Source organism: Coregonus clupeaformis, chromosome 17, assembly GCF_020615455.1.
Source record: "Coregonus clupeaformis isolate EN_2021a chromosome 17, ASM2061545v1, whole genome shotgun sequence".
Lineage (NCBI taxonomy): Eukaryota > Metazoa > Chordata > Actinopteri > Salmoniformes > Salmonidae > Coregonus > Coregonus clupeaformis.
Genome location: NC_059208.1, coordinates 4,013,302 through 4,037,286, shown reverse-complemented (window position 1 = coordinate 4,037,286; position 23,985 = coordinate 4,013,302). Strand labels below are relative to the sequence as shown.

The following is a 23,985-nucleotide window of genomic DNA, read 5'->3' as shown; positions in this document are numbered from 1 at the left end:
ACTTTCAGAATGCATGACTTCAACCCTCAACCCTTGTCATATGATTAGGGAATCAGTTTCTGGTACTTCTCACCTCTACTGGAAATTTCCCCAAGTTCGAGTCATTATTTTGTAAAACAGATTTTTAATAAATGCTGTAACCATTGAAGGCAATCAAAGTTCTTTCAACGTTACAATGTACAGTACACTATATCAGGGCGACATCCAGGACTTGGATCCCTAATCATGACATGGGTAATGGTCTTCTTCTGGGGGTTTTAATGGAGGGGTGTTTTCTTATCCTATTTCTGCTTCTTCTTTGGTGATATACGTATTACTTCAACCCTCAACCCCCCTCGCCCCCACTCTTCTGCGGACATGACAACTCCCCCCACCCCTAAATATTGTTAGCAGTTAGTAACAACGTAGCTAGCTAGTGATGTAGCTAGCTAGCGCTGCTAATGTTATAGCTAAATACCTAGCGCTGCTAATGACATAGCTGAATAGATAGTGCTGCTATGGTTGTAGCTAGCGCTGCAAATGATGTAGCTAACTAGCGTTGTTAGCTAGGGTTGCTAACGATGTAGTTAACTAGCTAGCGCTGCTAACGTCGTAGCTAACTTGTTACCGCTGCTAACTACGTAGCTAACTAGCTAGTGGTGTTCATTTCAACAAACATCGCAGGGAAAAATATTTCTCTTTAACAAACTTTTCGGCTTGAAATATTTAGATGGTCTTTGAAATATTAAACTATTTAGTAGCTTTTCACAAAACTTCACAGCATGAAATATTTCACTGGCCGAAATATTGAGCAGACCGAAATATTTTAGCAGCTTTTGACCAAACTTCAGCCTGAAATATTTCGTAGCCTACCAAACTTCGCATGCCTTTAAAATATTTTGACGCCTTTTAACAAAATTCGCAGCCTATTCTTTTGAAAGCTGGTTTGCCCCTTAGGGAGTAGACTTGAAAAGGGCCTTTCGAACAAAACATTGCTGCCTCACGTTCATGTCCTATTTGTTCATTTAGCTCCAGAAGAAAATAATTGACTATGTAGCAATGACCTCAGTTTGATTTCATTATCTGTTTAATAAAACACATGCATATTTCCAAGATTTGAGCTTTATTCAGTGTCATAATAATATGTGATATGGCATAAAATGATATTATATAAATAGGACATATATCCTACTGACCTTCCATTTCCTCTTGGCATTGAACTTCTTAAAGTTCTTCATGTTGATGGAGGAGCGATTCCTATTGGCAACCTGTTTTTGTGTAAGAGGCTAAAAGAGTGGGAGAGATAATAAGTGAAGGAGATTAAATTAACCAATGTAGAGATTAAAAACAAATACACATACTAAACGTGCACTATATTTTCGTAGCTGTCTATTTACTACCACAAACCGATGCTGGCACTAAGATCGCACTCAACGAGCTGTATAAGGCCATAAGCAAACAAGAAAATGCTCATCCAGAGGCGGCGCTAATAGTGGCAGGGGACTTTAATGCAGGGAAACTTAAATCAGTTTTACCTCATTTCTACCAGCATGTTAAATGTGCAACCAGAGGGGAAAAAACTCTAGACCACCTTTACTCCACACACAGAGTCCCCTGCCACTACAAAGCTCTCCCTCGCCCTCCATTTGGCAAATCTGACCAGAATTCTATCCTCCTGATTCCTGCTTACAAGCAAAAACTAAAGCAGGAAGTACCAGTGACTCGCTCAATACAGAAGTGGTAAGATGATGCAGATGCTAAACTACAGGACTGTTTTGCTAGCACAGACTGGAATATGTTCCGGGATTCTTCCGATGGCATTGAGGAGTACACCACATCAGTCACTGGCTTCATCAATAAGTGCATCGATGACGTCGTCCCCACAGTGACCGTACGTACATACCCCAACCAGAAGCCATGGATTACAGGCAACATCCACACTGAGCTAAAGAGTAGAGCTGCCGCTTTCAAGGAGTGGGACTCTAACCCGGACGCTTATAAGAAATCCCGCTATGCCCTCCGACAAACCATCAACCAGGCAAAGCATCAATACAGGACTAAGATTGAATCGTACTACACCGGCTCCGACGCTCGTCGGACGTGGCAGGGCTTGCAAACTATTACGGACTACAAAGGGAAACACAGCCGCGAGCTGCCCAGTGACACGAGCCTACCAGACAAGCTAAATTAATTATATGCTCGCTTTGAGCAAGCAACACTGAAGCATGCATGAGCGCATCAGCTGTTCCAGACGACTGTGTGATCACGCTTTCCGTAGCCGATGTGAGAAAGACCTTTAAAGAGGTCAAAGTTCACAAGGCCGCAGGGCCAGACGGATTGCCAGGGCGTGTACTCCGAGCATGCGCCGACCAACTTGCAAGTGTCTTCACTGACATCTTCAACCTGTCCCTGACCGAGTCTGTAATACCAACATGTTTCAAGCAGACCACCATAGTCCCTGTGCCCAAGAACACTAAGGTAACCTGCCTAAATGGCTACCGACCCGTAGTACTCATGTCTGTAGCCATGAAGTGCTTTGAAAGGCTGGTCATGGCTCACATCAACACCATTATCCCAGAAACCCTAGACCCACTCCAATTTGCATACCGCCCCAACAGATCCACAGATTATGCAATCTCTATGCACTCCACACTGCCCTTTCCCACCTGGACAAAAGGAACACCTACGTGAGAATGCTATTCATTGACTACAGCTCAGCGTTCAACACCATAGTGTCCTCAAAGCTCATCACTAAGCTAAGGACCCTGGGACTAAACACCTCCCTCTGCAACTGGATCCTGGACTTCCTGACGGGCCGCCCCCAGGTGGTAAGGGTAGGTAACAACTAGCTACCATTGATTTGTTTTTGCAGAATTTTTTTTGGGAGCATCTGATGTCCTAACGTGGTGAGTGATGAAAATTAATTTCTCTGGTCCCTACTGTTGCATTCAAGACGCAAGTGGCGCTATGCTGTCAAATATTACCACGTTTCTGGTTTGACCAGCTGTTTTCAGCAACGGATATTTTTTTATTTGCTTGTTATATTGGCAGGTTTGCTAGCAACAATCTATTTAGCTAGCTTCTAGCCTAGTGTTTGATATGAAATGCAATCTCCTCGTAATGAACAGTGTCGAGTGTCCTGACGAGAAGGCAAACTCTTCTAGCTATGCCAGGCAAAATCGGGCATTATCAGCTCATTGTTATGGATGTATCCAAATGAATGTCAATAGAAAACAGCTACTGCAGAGGTCGTGACTGTGTTAGCCAAGCAATGGATAAGAACATTGCCAGCGAGCATGGCAACGGAACATAAAGAACGAACGACTGGGTCACGTCCATAAATATCAAAGTAATCAAACGAACGACTGGGTCGCGTCTCTAGCAACCAAAAGATGAGAAAGTATGAATTCGCTTATATAAATGAAAATATTAACGAAAATGTTTTATTTCTAGCAGTAAATGTGTGCTTATAGTATTGTTTTCTTTGGCAACTGTGGTATAAGCGGGATAAACGCCAACGTTCTGTACATTACCTCGACTCCGCCTCGTCCCGCTGCGTTGTCCACTAATTCCAAGGTTAGCGTTTATCCTTCACATATTAAACAGTTTGTAAGGTGCAAAGCCTTGTGCTGCTGACTCTCACCTTGATCCAGGGGTGGTGTAGACACTCCTCAGCTGTAATTCTCACACTACACAGAGACAGACCGACAGAGAGACAATAAGAACAGTGCACACACAGACACAGACACTACAGGCAGTAATCTATTAATTTCATACCCGAGTTCATATTCTATCAATAGCGTCTGAAATAGAAAGCTGGCATTCTCAGCTGTCGTTCTCTCACTACACAGAGACAGACAAGTAACCACAGAGAGACAGACAAAGGGTGATCTATTCATACAATACACAGTTCCTATTCTATCAATAGAGGCTGAAAATAAAATATAGTGGCTGAAAAAAAACACAAAATAAGTGATGCATTCACTATTCCAGTCACCATTCCATATTTGTATTGACATCGTAAAAGGACATCGTAATAGGCCAAATTACCCATGACCAATGCATTATTTACTTTTGATCTTTCACGAAGAGCTTCTGGATGAAGTCTTTGGCCATGGCGCTGGTCATGCTGAAGTGGTGGTCATCAAACTTGTAGTTCAGGGCTATGATGTTCCTCAGCGTCTCTTCGTCCGTGTCCCCTTGGAACGGGGACATACCACTCAGTCTGGAAAAATAAAGGGGAGTCGGAGGAAAGAAGGTTGATGTTACTATTGCCCAATTCCAAGTCAAGAGAGAGGAAGATGGTGCTATTGCCACAATGCTAATACCTATCTGATTAACTCTGCAAATAGCACTGCTGGGTGATTTGAAAAGTCATAGTAAATCGATCAATAATATAATAATACTCTTAGCAAAATTGTTTATCTTTAAATGTATCTTTAATCTGTAGAAACTATTAGAATAGAAAGGTTCAGAACTTTTGTGAAACATCACAGCACAGTTGAAAAATATATGGCAAATAGAAATCAAAACTGGATGGTCTTCTGAGATAGATGGAAGGGGTTGAGGGTAGCTGAAGGATGGGACTAAAAACAAACAAAAGATAGCTATTGTAAAAATATACTGTGTCTGTAAAATGTATATAGTATGTATAAGCTGGAAGTGGAAGCCTAAGTGTTGTCCATTAGTTTACTCTACATTTGGGGAGGGGTGGTAGGGTTAGGGGAATATATATATATACATACACAGTGTCTTCGGGAAGTACTCAGACCCCTTGACTTTTTCCACATTTTGTTAGGTTACAGCCTTATTCAATAATTGATTCAATTGTTTTTTTTCTCCTCATCAATCTACACACAATACCCCATAATGACAAAGCAAAAACAGGTTTTTAGAAATCTTTGCTAATTTATTTTTAAAAAAGACAAAAAGGAAATATTTCATTTGCATAAGTATTCAGACCCTTTATTTAGTACTTTGTTGAAGCACCTTTGGCAGCGATTACAGCCTCAAGTCTTCTTGGGTATGATGCTACAAGCTTGGCACACCTGTATTTGGGAGGTTTCTCCCATTCTTCTCTGCAGATCCTCTCAAGCTCTGTCAGGTTGGATGGGGAGCGTTGCTGCACAACTATTTTCAGGTCTCACCAGAGATGTTCGATCGGGTTCAAGTCTGGGCTCTGGCTGGGCCACTCAAGGACATTCAGAGACTTTTCCCGAAGCCACGCCTGCATTGTCTTGGCTGTGTGCTTAGGGTCGTTGTCCTGTTGGAAGGTGAACCTTCGCCCCCAGTCTGAGGTCCTGCGTGGTCTGGATGAACCTTCGACCCAGTCTGAGGTCCTGAGTGCTCGTGCCTTTTACTGAGGAGTGGCTTCCGTCTGGCCGCTCTACCATAAAGGCCTATTTGGTGGAGTGCTGCAGAGATGGTTGTCCTTCTGAAAGGTTATCCCATCTCCACAGAGGAACTCTAGAGCTCTGTCAGAGTGACCATCGGGTTCTTGGTCACCTCCCTGACCAAGGCCCTTCTCCCCCGATTGCTCAGTTTGGCTGGGCGGCCAGCTCTTGGAAGAGACTTGGTGGTTCCAAACTTCTTCTGTTTAAGAATGATGGAGGTCCCTGTGTTCTTGGGGACCTTCAATGCTGCAGAAATGTTTTAGTACCCTTCCCCAGATCTGTGCCTCGACACAATCCTGTCTCGGAGCTCTACGGACAATTCCTTCGACATGGCTTGGCAGAATCATGCTGTGGGGATGTTTTTAAGCGGCAGGGACTGGGAGACTAGTCAGGATCGAGGGAAAGATGAACGTATCAAAGTACAGTGAGATCCTTGATGAAAACCTACTCCAGAGCACTCAGGACCTCAGACTGGGGCGAAGGTTCCCTTTCCAACAGGACAACGACCCTAAGCACACAGCCAAGACAACGCAGGCGTGGCTTCGGGACAAGTCTCTGAATGTCCTTCAGTGGCCCAGCCAGAGCCCGGACTTGAACCCGATCAAACATCTCTGGAGAGACCTGAAAACAGCTGTGCAGCGACGCTCCCCATCCAACCTGACAGAGCTTGAGAGGATCTGCAGAGAAGAAAGAGAGAAACTCCCCAAATACAGGTGTTCCAAGCTTGTAGCGTCATACCCAGGAAGACTCGTAGCTGTAATCGCTGCCAAAGGTGCTTCAACAAAGTACTGAGTAAAGGGTCTGAATACTTATGTAAATGTGATATTTCCAGTTTTTTTTTTTTTATAAATTTGCAAAAATTTATAACAAACCTGTTTTTGCTTCGTCATTATGGGGTATTGTGTGTAGATTGATGACGGGAAAAAACAATTAATCAATTTAGAATGAGGCTGTAACGTAACAGAATGCTGTATGTGTGAATCCAAACATACAGTAGCACCCCCATTTTCTCCCCCAACTTACAGTATGTAGGTGATCACTCCGATGCTCCTATTGGGGGAGGCAAACACAAACAAAGAAAGAACTTAGTTGTGGTTATTTTGATCACAGAGGCCTAGAGAGACACAGTTCTTATCTCAATATCTTAACTTTATTCCAAAGGATGTAGACATTAGAGCTGTTGTGGTGAGTAGTTTTTTAACGCTTGCTTTCATATTTCTAAAAGTACTATAATCAGCTTCCTCTGGCAGTTTCCTGTCTAAGGCTCTGGAGGAGGGGCATGACACATCAAAAACATAAGCCTGTCTGTTTGTCCCTAAAATAAACCTCAAAGATCAACGCAGACATCTGAATGCTCCTTTACTTTTTGGGGGATAGTCACAATGTTAAGTGTCCTGGGGTACGAATTTTTATTTTTTTAAAGTCCCTCAGTTTTGAGCACCATTTATTAACGCTGGGCTGGAGTGCGTCTGGATACACTCATATTCTACTGTACTACAATCAAGTCCAACCCTCCGTTGGTCCAGACTCCGACCAGTTCATTTCTGTGTCAAAAAAACAACACAGTATCTAGCCGAAACCCACTAGAGAATCAGATTGTTATACAGTGTCTGAACACATAGGGTGTACCTAATGCATTCAACCAGAAACAGTCACACTGCTTTTAGGGAAAGCGTGCCTACACACGCCCAAACGCATCCCAAGGGCTTATTCATCAAGATGGAAGGGGGACATTTTTCGTATATATCAGGGGTGTGGGATGGGTGTGTTTTGAGGTTCCATTTAGGTGTCTGTATATACAAGTGTGTAGGTTGGAAGAGACGGCAGTACACACACTCACCACATGTCGACAGCTGTGCTCAGAGGTTCGTAGTTGATCACTTCAGGGGCTGAGAGAGAGAGAGATGAGATTTTTAAAAAGAATCATGTTTATGTACTATTATTATTACTACTGAAATTAACTGTATTTCATTATCCTCATTGCATTGTACTGTACTGTACAGGTAGCTTAGCAGTTTAGAGCATTTGGCCAGTAACCGAAAGGTCGGTGGTTCGAATCCCCGAGCCAGCAAGATGGAAAGATCTGCCGTTCTGCCCTTGAGGAAGGCAGTTAACCCCCAACAACAAAAACTGCTCCCTTGGTGCCGATGACGTGAACGTCGATTAAGGCAGCACCCGCACCTCTTTTATTCAGAGGGGTTGGGTTAAATGAGGAATACGCATTTCAGTTGAATGCATTCAGTTGTGCAACTGACTAGGTATCCCCTTTCCCTTGTATTTACTGAAATGCTCTACCACTATACTGCTTTGGCAATATCTACAAATTGTATTTCATTCCAATAAAGCAATCGGAGACACTTGTCTATGCATGTAGCTGCATTTATGACAAGCCCAGAAGGCCTGTCAGACTTCACACTGCCTGAAGGAACAATTTCACATAGTTAAGAATGCAAACTGAACACTGCATTCGTCAGAAAACCATTAATAGATTGTTCCTACAAGTCAAACAACCCCAGTGGCTTTGAGATAACTTCCTCCACCAGTTGCATTGTATTATTTAAACCTACAGTACTGTCGCTGCTACTGCTGGGAAAAAACATTTGAATTCCAAACAGGAAAAGATTTGTAACCATGCCAACCTTATCATGCTGGCCAAATCTGTGTTGAAGCAGCTAGTGTTTGACAACAGCTCTTTGTCTTGGGGCAAACTACCTGTGGTTTACAAATCTAATTGGATTTTAAGGATTTTTTTGCTTTATCATGCATTTTTGTTTTGTGATATGCTGAATTAATAATATGTCGATTTTGAATATATGTAGAATATAATTATTATATTGATAAGAGGTTTCTTAAAATGGTCTGGGTTGGGGGTGTATTTTAGTTATGACTGAAATGGCAACTATCCTACATCATCCAAATCACTTCCTGTTTCAACTGGAATTGCAACCACCCTAGTTTATCATAACACCATCAACCCAGATCATGACACTGCACTTCTTGCACGGTCTCCATGGAAACCCCTGGACCTGGAAATACACGCTCACTTCCACAGAACACAGTAGGGACCTCAGCCACATAGGCACTGCATTAAAAGTGGCCTGTTCCAATTCTTTAATAATGCATCTGTTGTGAAGGGTCATGCCACTCATACAGTCTTCTAATTGTCTCCAATTACCCTAGACCGCGCCCCTTTCCACCACACCTGTTTCCACTCCTAAATCATGCCACCGCCGCCTTTTTCCACCCCTTTCAGGTCCTATTTAAGTGGTATGCTCCTTCCTACACACTATAATAGTTTTCTTGGTGATGCCATCCTGCTTGATATGATAAAGTAAGTTAACCATGTATATTATGCTGCCTGAACTTGTTATGTTGTATCCTTTATATCCATGCTAATGCACCTTTTATGTTTAGCCCTGGCAGCCTCCTTAGTTTGTAGTTTTATGTTAAGCCCATTCCCTGTAAGTCACAAGGAATTACTTTGTCATGTGTGCAGCTTTATGTTGTGTTCATAATGTTTCCCTTTTGTAACTCCCTTCGAGACCACTACATCCAATCCTATCTCCAAGGCCTTACAAGCCACATCCTAAAGCACATCCTTCTAACCGCCCTTACAAGCCCTACCTCTGTTTGTTCCTGTGTTCTAACTTGGTGTAATAAATACCCCTAAACCTGGATTCCGGCTCCATCTCCTGATTCTCATTCTGACTGATGCACCATGGTGGCAGAAACAGTCCTGAACCTAGCTTAGTCTGTCCTAGTCCTTTTCTTCAGTATCCTTCCTACCTCAATCACTGGTGGGACAATTAGATATAACGTAAGCGATGGGTTTCACTACATAGTACTCAAGAATCCAGTCATGTCAGTAAGTACATCACAGCGACGGTAGAGGAAGGATGCATTTACATGGTATTTAAACTGGGCCTAACTCATATGAAAGGACTGTACTACTCACGAATGTACTGGGGGGTGCCACTCATGCACTTGTACTCCTCCCCTGGCTGGAAGCGGTGGGCCAGCCCAAAGTCGATGATCTTAATGTCGGTGTTTGGCGCCATCTTGTCTGACAGCATGATGTTTTCCGGCTGATCGGGGAAGGGGAGTAAACATGTTACATGCAAAATGAGGTCAATCTGACCATAATGGTCAACTGCATGCTGACCAACCAGCACGCAAACAGCATGTTCGTCAACACTAGTGAACAGGCACACTCCCTTTAGTGGCACCTGTGGATGTTTCTGCTAATAAGTAGCCGTGTCAGCATGTTTGTTTTGGGATGGATGAATACAGATATGCTCTTTTCACTTCAAGTACTTATACCTAAAGGCCTGGGATTTTAGATTAAATAAATGAACAGGCTTTGATGTGTTACTATTTTTATGCGTACTACTACATTACCAGTGTTATTGGGGAGGTAAATCACTACTACAGACTATTGCAGTATGTAAAATCAATACATTAGCATAATTTACCTTTAGGTCAAAATGGCCTATTTGTTTGCTGTGCATAAAGCCCACGCCCAGTAGTATCTGCTTCATGAACTCGATGGCTTCGCTCTCTGTCAGGTTCTCCTTCTCAGCGATGAAGTCAAACAGCTCTCCTCCATTAATACTGAAAGAGAAAGGAGGAAAATAAATGGAGAGGAGTGTTAGAACTTAACTCTACTACATAATTCAGCCACTTCAATGGAATCAATGACTTGCCCTGCATGTATGACCTGGGTTCAAATAGTATTGTTTTCTCCCTCCTCCACTCACAGCTCAAGCACCAGCACCACCTCGGCCCGGCTCTCGAACACATCTTTTAGGGCCATGATGTTGGGATGCTGCAGGGCCTGCAGGACCTCCACCTCCCGCTCCACGCTCTTCCTCTCCATGCCCAGCCGGCTGCTGGCGCACTTCCTAATCTTCAGAAACTTCCCAGCCCAGCGAGCCCCTGTGGCCCGCTCGCGCACCTCCCGCACCTGCCCAAAGTGGCCACTGGGGCGGCGACAGAGTGCAACAATTTATTTAGTTGTTTGGAAACGTTTTGAAATGGGTAGGTACTACCTGAGCTTGTCCAATAAAAATACATTCCTCCTGAACACAACACATATTTATTTATGTAGCTGTCCTGCAATGTCATTTGTGATGTTGAAAAGCAACAAGACTCAGACATGAGTACTTTCTTTCTATTCACAATTCGGTCCATTTATTTATTATTCCAATTGCTTACATTGAATTTGAGTTAACATTGACCTATGCAACAAGACAGCATATGCAAAATTGACCTTGAAAAGTAACTGAATTCAGAGTTATAATACCTTCCTCACTTAAACAGCCTCATACAAGAATACCTTTTATAATGACCATCCTTACCTCCCAATTACTTCTCCAATCTCATAGAGGTCTTCCACATTATCGAGCTTATTAAAGACTGCCATACTGCTCTTCTTCTCCCCAGTTTCTCCCTCTGTTTCCAGTCACTGTATGTTACTGGTGGTTCCGTCCAATTTCTGCATGGTGCTCTCAACTATGTCTTCACAAGGTCGGGACCTGAACAAAGAAAGAAAGAAAACAATTAATATCACAGTTCTAAGGCAAGTGTGATAGCACGCAGGGGTATTCAACTCTTACCCTATGAGGTACGGAGCCTGCTGGTTTTCTGTTCTACCTGACCATTAATTGCGCACACATGGTGTCCTAGGTCTAAATCAGTTCCTGATTAGAGGGGAACAATGAAAAAATGCAGTGGAACTGGCTTCGAGGTCCAGAGTTGAGTTTGAGGGGATGAATTGAATCCTGACTTTATTATTATGATTATGATTATTATGGATCCCCAAACACAAGGCACATCACAAAAAACACTGCTACATATCTACAACACAAAACCAATATTGAGATGTGCACCCGCAACTCAAATGTTCAGATATATCTTCAGTTGAGGCCAATGGACGATTTTAGCTCAAGACCGATCTGAAATATCTGAAATTAGGATTCCGCTCATAATAAGGAGGGGGCTCTATAGAGCTCGCCAGCTTGTAGTCCTAAAACCCGGAAATGAGCTACCTCTGGGTCATTCATGCATCCCAGCGGGAAAAATTTATGGCGAAAGAATAGGGTTCTGGAATAAACTCAGAAAATAAGGTCAGAGGTTAACACAGGCTTAGGAGATGTTATAGGTTTTGTTATATGAGATAATAGCTGTCAGTTAACATGACCTTTATGAATTATGAAGCCTTTGTGTTTTTAAAAATTACATAAATTCTTCAAAATTAGCTGATGATCTCATAGAACCAAACATTAAAGATCTCCTAATCCTGTGTTCACCACAGACCTTATTTTCGGCGTTATACAAAACCTTTACAAAAACGCCATTCATTTTCTCCATAGGCTTTGTCCAACGAACCATGGTAGAGTTAGTGCTTACAAAAATACGTAATTACTATTTCTCTCTATTGCAACACAAATAACTTCAAACCACAAACCGTGATAGAACAATGACTCAACAGTAGTGGCATAAGGGTCATTCCATTTGATTTCAATCACTTTTTAAACGAAAAAAATTTTACGAAACTTTCTATATATATTTGCCCATAGTAGAAGTGGTCAGAAAGTAGAGAGGTGCTCAAAGTTGATCCATTTTGCATACCCATCCTACCATGAGACATCCATATCTTCATCACTGGAAAAGATACACGGCTGAGTTTGATCATTTAAAAGCTTTCAAACAGGGTTGACCAACTATTTTATAATTTCGTATATAAAAAACTTTTAATAAAGAATTGTCATTTTTTTTTACCTTAAACATTAATTTTATTTGTTATTTTTCGCATTTGTTGTAGCTTAGACCCTATTTTACATCATCTGAGGTGTTTATTGTTGTTCCTGCCATCGGTTGAGACACAGCATGCTCTTGAATACAGGGTGGGTGTCATGTTTTGGCTGATATATGTACTAAAATGGGGGTACAATAGACATTTTAACTTTCAAATAGTAGCACAAAGATGGTGGAAGATCCACAAATCAGAAAATGTGACTTGAATGGAAATCAGGGATTGGAACCAGTTCAGGGAACCGAACCAAAAACCGAAAAAGAACGAAAGTGATCTCTAGTGTTCCGGAACAGAACCGTTATTTTCAAATCTTGACAACTGGTTAATAATGTTATTTTTAGTTCCAAAAATATTCCTAATTTCTAGTGTATAATTCTGTAATTCAGTAACGTTATAATGCTAGTAATAGCCTAAACACATTCCAAATCACATCATGATGTTCAGCACTTCAAGCCAAGCCCCCTCCATGTCCACCTCTCGCTCTCTCTCCACCCGTGAAATTTCAGTAGCATCTCGAACCTGCATTTATCTGTCCAGTCAAACATGTAAACAACCATCTTATCCATTCCACAGCAAGCTGCTCTATCGGCGCAAATTGGTGGAGTAAATTAATGAGTTAAATGTAAAAACATGATTGATTTCACAGGTTAAAAAAAGGAACGAAAAGGAACTATATGAACCGTTACTTTTTTGGGGTTCGAAACCGGTGCCGAAACGTTATTTTCTGGTCAGAACAAAAAAATGTGCAGTTCTACTCGGAACAGAACGATTGGAAAATACTATTGGATACTATTGGAGTGTGTACAGCCTGCGCAAAAAACTAAGTAGATCTCATGCCTTTCAAGCAACTTTTCTCAAATCATCATTAGAGTCTCATTGTGCAGCCTTACAATGCATTATAAATCAAAACATATAGCCCAATGTTTGTAGAACAACTAAAGTTACATTAATAACTCTAAATTAAGCATATAGGAGTACCTATTTCTTTGTTAACCGCTCAACACAGAATAGCCGCATGTGCGCACTCCCTCAAATCATTTGGAGAAAATATTTATATTTTATTCAGCTTTGTTCAATTGTATTCTTCATACTATAAAATAATGCCATGGAATTATAAGCAAATCTTGTCTGCTAAATGAACTAGTGTAGCCCACAGCCATTTGGCATAGCCACAACAGGACCTAGAATAAGGACAACTCAGAGTATGCTATTATTTTCTTCTGAAATAGACTACATTTTCTTCATATCATGCTTCTTTAGACCCGTCTAAAATAAATAATGGATTTATTGTGACGGTGTAGGCTATATTACATGGATGCTAAATGTGTTTATGTTAATTAACGATCAATTACCGTGAGACAGACAGTTATTTGCTTGACAATCACTGGCTGACGAAATTTCGTGACCGCCACAGCCCTAGCCTGAAGGGATATTTCCATTCTATTAACTACATTTCTATGATTGAAATGCCACCCACCCTGTATTCAAGAGTATGGCGTCTCATCCAATGGCGGGCACAACACAAACACGTCAGATTATGTAAAATAAGGTCTAAACTACAACATACAGTGAGGGAAAAAAGTATTTGATCCCCTGCTGATTTTGTACGTTTGCCCACTGACAAAGAAATGATCAGTCTATAATTTTAATGGTAGGTTCATTTGAACAGTGAGAGACAGAATAACAACAAATACATCCAGAAAAACGCATGTCAAAAATGTTATAAATTGATTTGCATTTTAATGAGGGAAATAAGTATTTGACCCCCTCGCAATCAGAAAGATTTCTGGCTCCCAGGTGTCTTTTATACAGGTAACGAGCTGAGATTAGGAACACACTCTTAAAGGGAGTGCTCCTAATCTCAGTTTGTTACCTGTATAAAAGACACCTGACCACAGAAGCAATCAATCAATCAGATTCCAAACTCTCCACCATGGCCAAGACCAAAGAGCTCTCCAAGGATGTCAGGGACAAGATTGTAGACCTACACAAGGCTGGAATGGGCTACAAGACCATCTCCAAGCAGCTTGGTGAGAAGGTGACAACACAAAACACTGTCAATCTCCCTCGGCCTGGGGCTCCATGCAAGATCTCACCTCGTGGAGTTGCAATGATCATGAGAACGGTGAGGAATCAGCCCAGAACTACACGGGAGGATCTTGTCAATGATCTCAAGGCAGCTGGGACCATAGTCACCAAGAAAACAATTGGTAACACACTACGCCGTGAAGGACTGAAATCCTGCAGCGCCCGCAAGGTCCCCCTGCTCAAGAAAGCACATATACAGGCCCGTTTGAAGTTTGCCAATGAACATCTGAATGATTCAGAGGAGAACTGGGTGAAAGTGTTGTGGTCAGATGAGACCAAAATGGAGCTCTTTGGCATCAACTCAACTCGCCGTGTTTGGAGGAGGAGAAATGCTGCCTATGACCCCAAGAACACCATCCCCACCATCAAACATGGAGGTGGAAACATTATGCTTTGGGGGTGTTTTTTGGCTAAGGGGACAGGACAACTTCACCGCATCAAAGGGACGATGGACGGGGCCATGTACCATCAAATCTTGGGTGAGAACCTCCTTCCCTCAGCCAGGGCATTGAAAATGGGTCGTGGATGGGTATTCCAGCATGACAATGACCCAAAACACACGGCCAAGGCAACAAAGGAGTGGCTCAAGAAGAAGCACATTAAGGTCCTGGAGTGGCCTAGCCAGTCTCCAGACCTTAATCCCATAGAAAATCTGTGGAGGGAGCTGAAGGTTCGAGTTGCCAAACGTCAGGCTCGAAACCTTAATGACTTGGAGAAGATCTGCAAAGAGGAGTGGGACAAAATCCCTCCTGAGATGTGTGCAAACATGGTGGCCAACTACAAGAAACGTCTGACCTCTGTGATTGCCAACAAGGGTTTTGCCACCAAGTACTAAGTCATGTTTTGCAGAGGGGTCAAATACTTATTTCCCCCATTAAAATGCAAATCAATTTATAACTTTTTTGACATGCGTTTTTCTGGATTTTTTGTTGTTGTTATTCTGTCTCTCACTGTTCAAATAAACCTACCATTAAAATTATAGATTGATCATGTCTTTGTCAGTGGGCAAACGTACAAAATCAGCAGGGGATCAAATACTTTTTTCCCTCACTGTATGTGAAAATGAAAAAAATCAGAGTTGATGCGTTTTTAGATAATTGACATTAGTGGTACAAAACAGTTTGACAACCCTGTTTGTAAGCTTTTAAATGTTATCAAACTCCACCATTTATCTTTACCAGTGATAAAAACATGGATGTCTCATGGTAAGGTGGCGTATGCAAAATGGGTCAACTTTTAGCACCTCTATCTCCTAAATGTTTTGTCAGTTCTGACCACTTCTACTATGGGCAAATATATATGGAAAGTTTCGTTCAAATCAAAAGGGGTGCGGTCAAAGAGTTATTGAAATCAAATGGAATGACCCATAAGCCCTTATTAGCAGTGAACTGAAGAGTGAGCCTGTCACGATCGTTCACGGAAGATACGGACCAAGGCGCAGCGTGATAAGCGTACATTTTATTAAGTACTTAACACGACACAAAACAACAAACAAACGATACGTGAAGTCCTAGGTTACACAAAACAAACCTTTACGGAACAAGATCCCACACCGACTAGTGCCAAACAGGCTGCCTAAGTATTGTCCCCGATCAGAGACAACGAGATACAGCTGCCTCTGATTGGAAACCACCCTGGCCAACATAGATCTAAACGATCTAGAACATCAACATAGAAAATATAACACAGAAACTACACACCCTGGCTCAACATTTCAGAGTCCCCAGAGCCAGGGAGTGACAGTAACCCCCCCCCCCCCAAAGGTGCGGACTGCGACCGCGCCACACAAACACAACAGGGTAGGGGCCGGGTGGGCATTCCGCCTCGGAGGCGGATCCGGCTCCGGGTGTGACCACCACTTTCTCTCCACCTCCCCGTTGCGCCCCTGATCTGGTCTGGCACCGCTGACTGGAGCTGGACCCGACGACGGTGGATCAAACCGTACAGGCTCCGGACTGGAGCCGCTGGCCGGAGCTGGACTGGACACCGGTGGAGCGGATTGCTCTGGCTCCGGAGTGGATCCGCTGACTGGAGTTGGACCGGACCCCGGTGGAGCGGATTGCTCTGGCTCCGGAGTGGAGCAGCTGACAGGTGCCGGACCAGGCACCGGTGGAACAGGCACGGGCCGTGCCGGACTGGACACACGCACCACTGGCTTGGTGCGGGGAGCAGGAACGGGCCGGACCGGGCTGACGACGCGCACCACTGGCTTGGTGCGGGGAGCAGGAACGGGCCGGACCGGGCTGAGGACGCGCACCACTGGCTTGGTGCGGGGAGCAAGAACAGACCGGACCGGGCTGACGACGCGCACCACTGGCTTGGTGCGGGGAGCAGGAACAGGCCGGACCGGGCTGGCGACGCGCACCACTGGCTTGGTGCGAGGGACAGGAACAGGCCGGACCGGGCTGGCGACGCGCACCACTGGCTTGGTGCGAGGGGCAGGAACAGGCCGGACCGGGCTGGCGACGCGCACCACTGGCTTGGTGCGAGGGGCAGGAACAGGCCGGACCGGGCTGGCGACGCGCACCACTGGCTTGGCGCGAGGGACAGGAACAGGCCGGACCGGACTGGGAACACGCACCACTGGCCTGGTGCGGGGCGCAGGACAAGGCCGGACCGGGCTGGCGACGCGCACCACTGGCTTGGCGCGAGGGACAGGAACAGGCCGGACCGGACTGGGAACACGCACCACTGGCTTGGTGCGGGGAGCAGGAACAGGCCGGACCGGGCTGGCGACGCGCACCACTGGCTTGGTGCGAGGGTCAGGAACAGGCCGGACCGGACTGGTGACACACACCACTTGCTTGGTGCGAGGAGCGGGACTAGGTTTCCTTATAAACCTCCGCTCCTTCTGCTGCCTAACCAGTTCCTCTCGCCGTGCCTCTACACTCTCCCTCTCCCTTAACGCCTCTTGTAGCTCCTCCCTCCGACCAACTAACTCCTGCTCCCTCTGGACCAATAGCCCCCGTAACCTGGTGGCCTCCTCTCCTAGTCTGCAGATTCGCCCTGTAGCTGCCTCCTGCTGCCCCGTCGTCCACGCCGTGTGCCCCCCCCCAAAAAATTTATTGGGGTTGCCTCTCGCGTGTCCGTCGGCACGGTTGGCGCCGTTTCTCCTCTCCTGCCTGGGCATTTACCTTTGCCCATGGCCCTTTCCCCGCGAATATCTCCTCCCATGACCACCATTTGCCCACCTGAGACATCGCTATCTTCTCCTCCTGGGCACGCTGCTTGGTCCTCTTTTGGTGGGATCTTCTGTCACGATCGTTCACGGAAGATACGGACCAAGGCGCAGCGTGATAAGCGTACATTTTATTAAGTACTTAACACGACTCAAAACAACAAACAAACGATACATGAAGTCCTAGGTTACACAAAACAAACCTTTACGGAACAAGATCCCACACCGACTAGTGCCAAACAGGCTGCCTAAGTATGGTCCCCAATCAGAGACAACGAGATACAGCTGCCTCTGATTGGGAACCACCCTGGCCAACATAGATCTAAACGATCTAGAACATCAACATAGAAAATATAACACAGAAACTACACACCCTGGCTCAACATTTCAGAGTCCCCAGAGCCAGGGCGTGACAGAGCCGGTGTTTTGAAGTGTAAGTTCACAGAGTATTACTCTGCCTCTACCCACAGTGTGAAAACAAACATGATTAAAATAACAGGCTAAAACCCTCAGAAAGCCTCAAGTGTCAAAGTACATCAGCCCATGCGTCAGTGAGTGTTTTTTTCCCTTGGTTATGTAATGCAGCCCTTTTGAAAATTCTCATTGGAGATTGGTGATCAGTTTTGAAAGGATTACTGATGTTAATTGCAGGGAAGAATTCTCCTTGTCGGCATCCAGTCATGCATAATATAATTAACCAAATACAGGGAGGGTAAAAGAGAGTGAAAGCGAGAGAAAGAGAGAAATGCTGACAACGAGAGAAAAGCATGTTGTCTCCAAAAACCAGCATCATAAAGACAGACAGACAGACAAAAACATGGCGTGAGGGAGGGAGGGAGAAAGAGACAGAGACATACAGAGAGAAAAGAGAGCAAGAGAAAGAGAGCGAGGACAAGAGGGGTCAACTCCAACAGTCTGCAAATCATATAGAGGGAAAATCAAATCAAATTGTATTTTTTACATGCGCCAAATACAACTGGTGTAGACATAAATGCGTCTATTTGTGACAGAATGTGAGTGTTTGTGAGTCTTCCTGTACATATACTAACTACAGAACACAATCATATCTTTCACTCTCGGACTCCCTGTCTGACAGTATTTATGTGCATGTTCCCTCCCCTGGTCCATGTGCTAAAAGTCATTCTCAGATGTTGTTCACGCCCATGTGTTACAATAAATCCTATCCCAGCCTCTCCCAAAAAGACATTCCCGAGACTCCCCTCGTGATCCACCCCCAGCTTCCCACCCCAATACCATGAAGTCAACAACATGACAACATCCTGAGAACAACTGCGTTGATTCAAGAACCAGCTCCCCCGCAACTCCAAAAACCACCCCTTCCCCAAATAACACGACAGTGGAACAATGGTGTTGTCTGTGAACGGTGCACTATGTCATCATGTCAAGAGGTCCGATAAGCGGCTTAAAGTGAGGCCTTGTTCCTAAACATGGGCCAAAATAGACAGACAGACCGTGGCTTTACTGTCTTATCTAGGGTGGTTGTTTGTGGGTGCCGCCAGCAAACTGGTGTCTGTGTGTTTGTGTATGGAAAGTTGGTGTGTGTGTGTGTGTGTGTGTATCTGGCTGACCTCACAAAAGATGAGTCAGAGATACACAGTACAGTTCAGTTCTGCTGAAAATATGCTATCATCATGGAGTGTAGAGAGACTGAGCTGTTCTGAGATTACTACTGCTCAACCCACTTGACTTCAGTGTGGGCACAAGCCATAGACCAGTACCATGTAAACAGAGTGTATTCTATTCTGTCAGGAGCATGGCTCAAATTCGCAACCTTCTGTACAACAACACACGCCACTCAAAACCAACTGTATTAGCCAACTGAGCAAGAGACTGGTCTGGCACTCCATGAGCGACAGTTAACGTTCAGATTTCAGTCATGTCACCAATGTACTCCAGCCAACATGCTATGGGGCAGGCGTGTTTCACATCCACTACATGAATATAAACTGTACACAGTTGATCAGAGGTGGCACCACAGGTCTCAGAGCGATGGGGCCATTTTTTTCTCCTGATGGTTACCTGCAGGTAAAACTCCTGAACCTAGTTGTAGCAGGGACCTTAAGGGTTGCACTATTGCCTGGGGCAAGTGAACTGAGCAGTCAGGCAAATTGAGCCTGATCTAAAGTTGCCCCAGGTGATTTTTCTTTGTACTGAAAACAACAAAACTGTAAGGAATTCCAGTAAGCCTAAAACTGATATTTCTGTTTCATGCCCATTGTTTTAGTGAAAGACAGACATTTTATGGCAGCCGGGCAGGTTGAGCCTGCTCTGTGGTTGTCCCATTAGGCAGATATTTTTTTTAAAACTAAAAACAACCTAACTGCAAAGAATTCCAGTAGCCTAACATAGCTACTGTACACTGGGGCGTCGCAAAAGCAGTAGATATTTTTACCTGCTACACTGGAAGCGTAAATGTTGATCAGGGCGAAAGGAGCGAGAGCCACTATCCTATTGCTCTCAGGCATGAGCTGGCTAATTTAGCATTTTAGCTAATTAGCAACTTTGCAACTACCTACTACTTTTTAGCTACTTTGCAACTACTTAGCATGTTAGCTAATATTCCCCTAACTCAAACCTTAACCCCTAACCTTAACCCCTAACCCATAGCCTAGCTAACATTAGCCACAACAAAGTGGAATTCGTAACATATCATACTTATTGCAAATTTGCAACATATTGTATGAATTGTGATTCATAACATATCATACGAATTGTAATTTGTAACATATCATTTGAAATGGATGATGGACATCCACAAATTAGTATGTATTAATCCACAAATGAATACATACTAAATTAAGGGAGACAGATTTACGTTTACTATGTTACGTCTTTCCCTGAATCCAGGTTGGCTATGATGAGAACAGAGTTTTTCAAATCAGGTCACATACTGTAGTTTTAAACTCCTGGAAAAACTCCTGGCCTTACACAGAGATAATAGAATTAATAGGGCTGAGCTTGCTTTCTGTAGGGTTGCATCATATAGGCCTATATACATCTGTAATTAAAAACACATTAACACTGTCTAGCCTGTCATCACTATGTATTGATGTGATTAATTCCAGTAAATAATTTAGATTTAAAAAAGCCTAGCAAACTGAAGTTTGAATATAAAACAAATTTGATCACATTCACATTTTCTCTTAACACAAAATAAAATTGGCTTAGGATATAAATACATAACGTTACCGCTTCGTTTCCCCTGGCCAGATGGGACAGGGTGCATAGGTAGGCTACAGTTGATCAGACGCTAATGTTTACGCGCTGCCCCACCTAATTGAAAAGTGCTGCTGGAGCAAATGCCTGCTCGCCACACGTTTGCCAGTGGCCCTGAAGTTGATACATAACTCAAAACTGTAGAGTAGGGTTTCCGGAGTTGCCAGTTGGGACTGGAGTCACTCTCCAGGCATCCGCCTCTAACTCGTGGCCAGCAGTAACTGACTGAATGAAATGAATGACAGTAATGTTAACAAATGTCATCATCTCTAGGAATGATCTTGGTCCGAGTTGGCAACCAATGTTCCCTCTAAACTGCGCGCGCGCAGTAGCGGCAGTCGAGATGTACAAGATTGAACTTCACTAAACTTTCTAGAGTAGTGATCACCAACCGGTCGATTCAGCTGCCCTGCGCGCCGGGTAGGCGAACTGTTGCCATTTTGAACTATTTCATTTGAACTATGTCTCTGAAGGTACAAACTATGCCTTCCCGGCGGGCCCAGAGAGCAAATCAAGTGCACTATAGGCCTAACACTGGCCAATCGGATGGCTCAGATTACAGTGTCTGCAGTAATTTAGCAGGCATAAAAGAAAGCTACAGCAAAGTTGATACTGTGAGATTTCAAAACGTTTAAAACCATGACTAGAGAGAGACTGTCAACGAACACAGCAAAGAGATGCTGTTTTTATGAGTGAGTTAATGTTTAAGTTCTTGCTCAGCACTGTCAACACTTTGTATTCAACACCTTTATAAGCCAAAACATTTGGGGTTTTCCTATTTCCACTCAGCGTTACAACAAGCACTGCAGCAGTAATGAATGAGTAGGAAAGTGTTATTATTAGCGGCTTGGGTATTTTTTCATATCTAGGAATATTTCCCTTTCTCTGTTCATAGGAGTAACAACATGAATTTGTGCATGAGGAAGAAATAATGCGGTGCGACTCGAGTTTCGCCATCAGCTGGAAGACGGTGTCCCTTTTTGGTCAGTGTCAGTGGAGGAAAGGGAGAGTGGAGGGATGTTGAGAGGCAGACCCTCAGTCTGCTGCTCTCTCCCTCCACTGAGACTGACCATCAGATGCAGGCACCATCAGCCCAGTAAAATGCAAATAAAAAGCTTTTTTTTTTTTATGTATGCTCACTCAGCTGTGCTTCACAAGTAATACAACAACGGATCTATTACCAGTGTGATCATATAGCCTACCTCAAATTTTGAAATATAATTTTAAAAAATGTCCCGAACAAGAACAACAATGCATTGGCAGGGCAATTCAAGCAAAGCCAATATGAGGTGATAATGTATTGGGCCTATAGCTTACTGCACAAACCTTATTGCTACAGTACTGTTTTTTATTTGGTTAATGTTGCATAGGCTTACATTTTTTAAGTCGTGTTAAAACATAATCTGCAGGGTAGATCTCGGCTTGCATTTTGACTCAAAGTGATCTTGACCCAGAAAAGGTTGGTGACCACTGTTCTAGAGTTTTCCCTGTTAACACTGTCAACGTTTCCCTTTACTGTGGCAATTGTGATCGAATCAACGCAATATTAGCCACATTCAATGCAACATACCGAAACAAAACAAACTCTATTGCATTGACACACACTACTCAGCCGGTGCGGCATAAACAATCAGAGCTGCAGTAAGCCTATATTATATTATATTACTTTGAACTGGACTGTGTTTACAGCATGAGCGGTTGTGAGTAGATGCGCTTGTTTTGAGATCAAAGCAAGAGCTGCATGTAGACACGTGTGCACATTTTGTTTATATCCTTTGCTAGTTAGTGAATTATTAGCCCAGTTATAGATCATTTGTAGTCAGCAATAGCAGAGTAATTGCTTCCTACAAGAGCAGAAAACGTGTACATTTCTAGACATCTTTGAAAAGTGAGTCAGGTAAAGAGCTTTTTTTCTTAAAGGGGCAGTATTGTATTTTGAGACAGGCTTGAATAAGCTAAGTAGCCAATAGTAGAGGGTATCATAATTTGTCTGATTCTCTGTAATAATGGTATGGGGATAATAATGGATTTTATTTTTTTAAGTGGTTTCTTGCATCAAACAACACAATACCATTTTCAGTCACCTCCTTGTCTGAAGGACAAGTGGATAAACAGGTTAATGTCAAGCCCTGCATGCTTTTTTTTTCTCCAAAAGTCTCATGGAATGTAGGCCTACATTGAACACCACACATTGGCTGCTACTGTAGGCTGAATGATAAAACAGCTATTTCCATGTTAAAATGCTATGAGATACATTTTCTCCATTGATTTTTATGGTAGGCCACTCTGGTAGGCCTACATTATGATCAAATAGCCACAGTAGCCTACATGGCCACTGTTAAAACTGTAACTTCAAGCGGGTACAGCGCTAGAAGCTGCACAGAATTTTCACAAAGTTAAAGTTTGCGCTCAGCAGACCTGAAATCTGCTCAGTGACAAAAAAATGTTTAGGGAACATTGTTGGCAACCATACTGTTGAGTGCAGTGATTATTTGTTATGTTCAATGCTGTTTGTTCAATGCAGTTAGATCAAATCAGTATACTTCCCCAGAGTCAGAACAGTTAGCATGCTAACTGTTCCTGTAGACATCTAGTAATTGTGCTAACGCTAGTTAGCATTGGCTCGTGAAACTATAACTTCCTTCATACTAGACACAGAGACATAAACATGGTATACACGATGGTTTTCTGTTGTAGCTAGCGATATTCATATTTTTTTAATAAAATGTAATATACAAAAATATCCCCCCCTAAAAGTTTTTTTTTCTCCATAAAAGCAGACCCCCTGCAGTACCTCCGCGGAACCCAGTTTGAAAACCCCTGCTCCAGGGGATGTTTAGTGGAATCTTCTTTAGAGATATCTCTTACTGTCACAACTCCCTGTGCGCAGCTGCAGACCTAGCCCATTCATAGACGCTAACTACATTTAGCACCTATTTACAATACTATCTTCTAGCCGGGGGATTTTTGTTAAGAGCCCCGATGCTTGCTTTAAACGTTAATACGCATCGCTTGCGGTACGGTTTTGGAAACAAAATGAACGTATCTTTCATATCAGCAAGAAATAAGTTTAAAAAAACAAAAGTTTAAATGAGTACACACCTTTATAGGGTTAGGGTTGCCACACTGCCATATTTCCATGTTTCAGCGCTTGTTAACGGAAAACAGACACATGACAGAGTCGACTACCTATGCTAATTAGCGATCTGCATCTCCGGACACCGTGATCTATGTGATTCGCTGCCCGTGCATCTTATTTTACGTAGGAGAAACTTCAAGGGAGTTACGCACTAGAA

General features: G+C 43.5%; 1 protein-coding gene across 6 annotated transcripts in view; it reads right to left on the bottom strand.

Annotated features, from left to right (window-relative positions):
* Positions 1–23,985, bottom strand: part of LOC121585978 (death-associated protein kinase 2-like) — a 43,727-nt gene that overhangs the window by 10,079 nt on the left and 9,663 nt on the right. For 3 of the 6 annotated variants that reach the window (XM_041902349.1, XM_041902351.1, XM_041902348.1), the window contains exons 2-10: positions 10,730–10,906; positions 10,130–10,351; positions 9,845–9,983; positions 9,328–9,457; positions 7,213–7,261; positions 6,396–6,422; positions 4,052–4,204; positions 3,623–3,668; positions 1,176–1,265 (exon numbers count right to left, since the gene is read on the bottom strand). In XM_041902349.1, the coding sequence (XP_041758283.1) occupies positions 1,176–1,265; positions 3,623–3,668; positions 4,052–4,204; positions 6,396–6,422; positions 7,213–7,261; positions 9,328–9,457; positions 9,845–9,983; positions 10,130–10,351; positions 10,730–10,794 (921 nt within the window). In that variant the 5' untranslated portion in view covers positions 10,795–10,906. Of the gene's footprint in view, positions 1–1,175; positions 1,266–3,622; positions 3,669–4,051; positions 4,205–6,395; positions 6,423–7,212; positions 7,262–9,327; positions 9,458–9,844; positions 9,984–10,129; positions 10,352–10,729; positions 10,907–20,662; positions 20,741–23,791; positions 23,878–23,985 lie in introns of those variants that run through there. The other 3 variants (XM_041902350.2, XM_041902352.1, XM_041902353.1) reach the window with 3 other exon arrangements.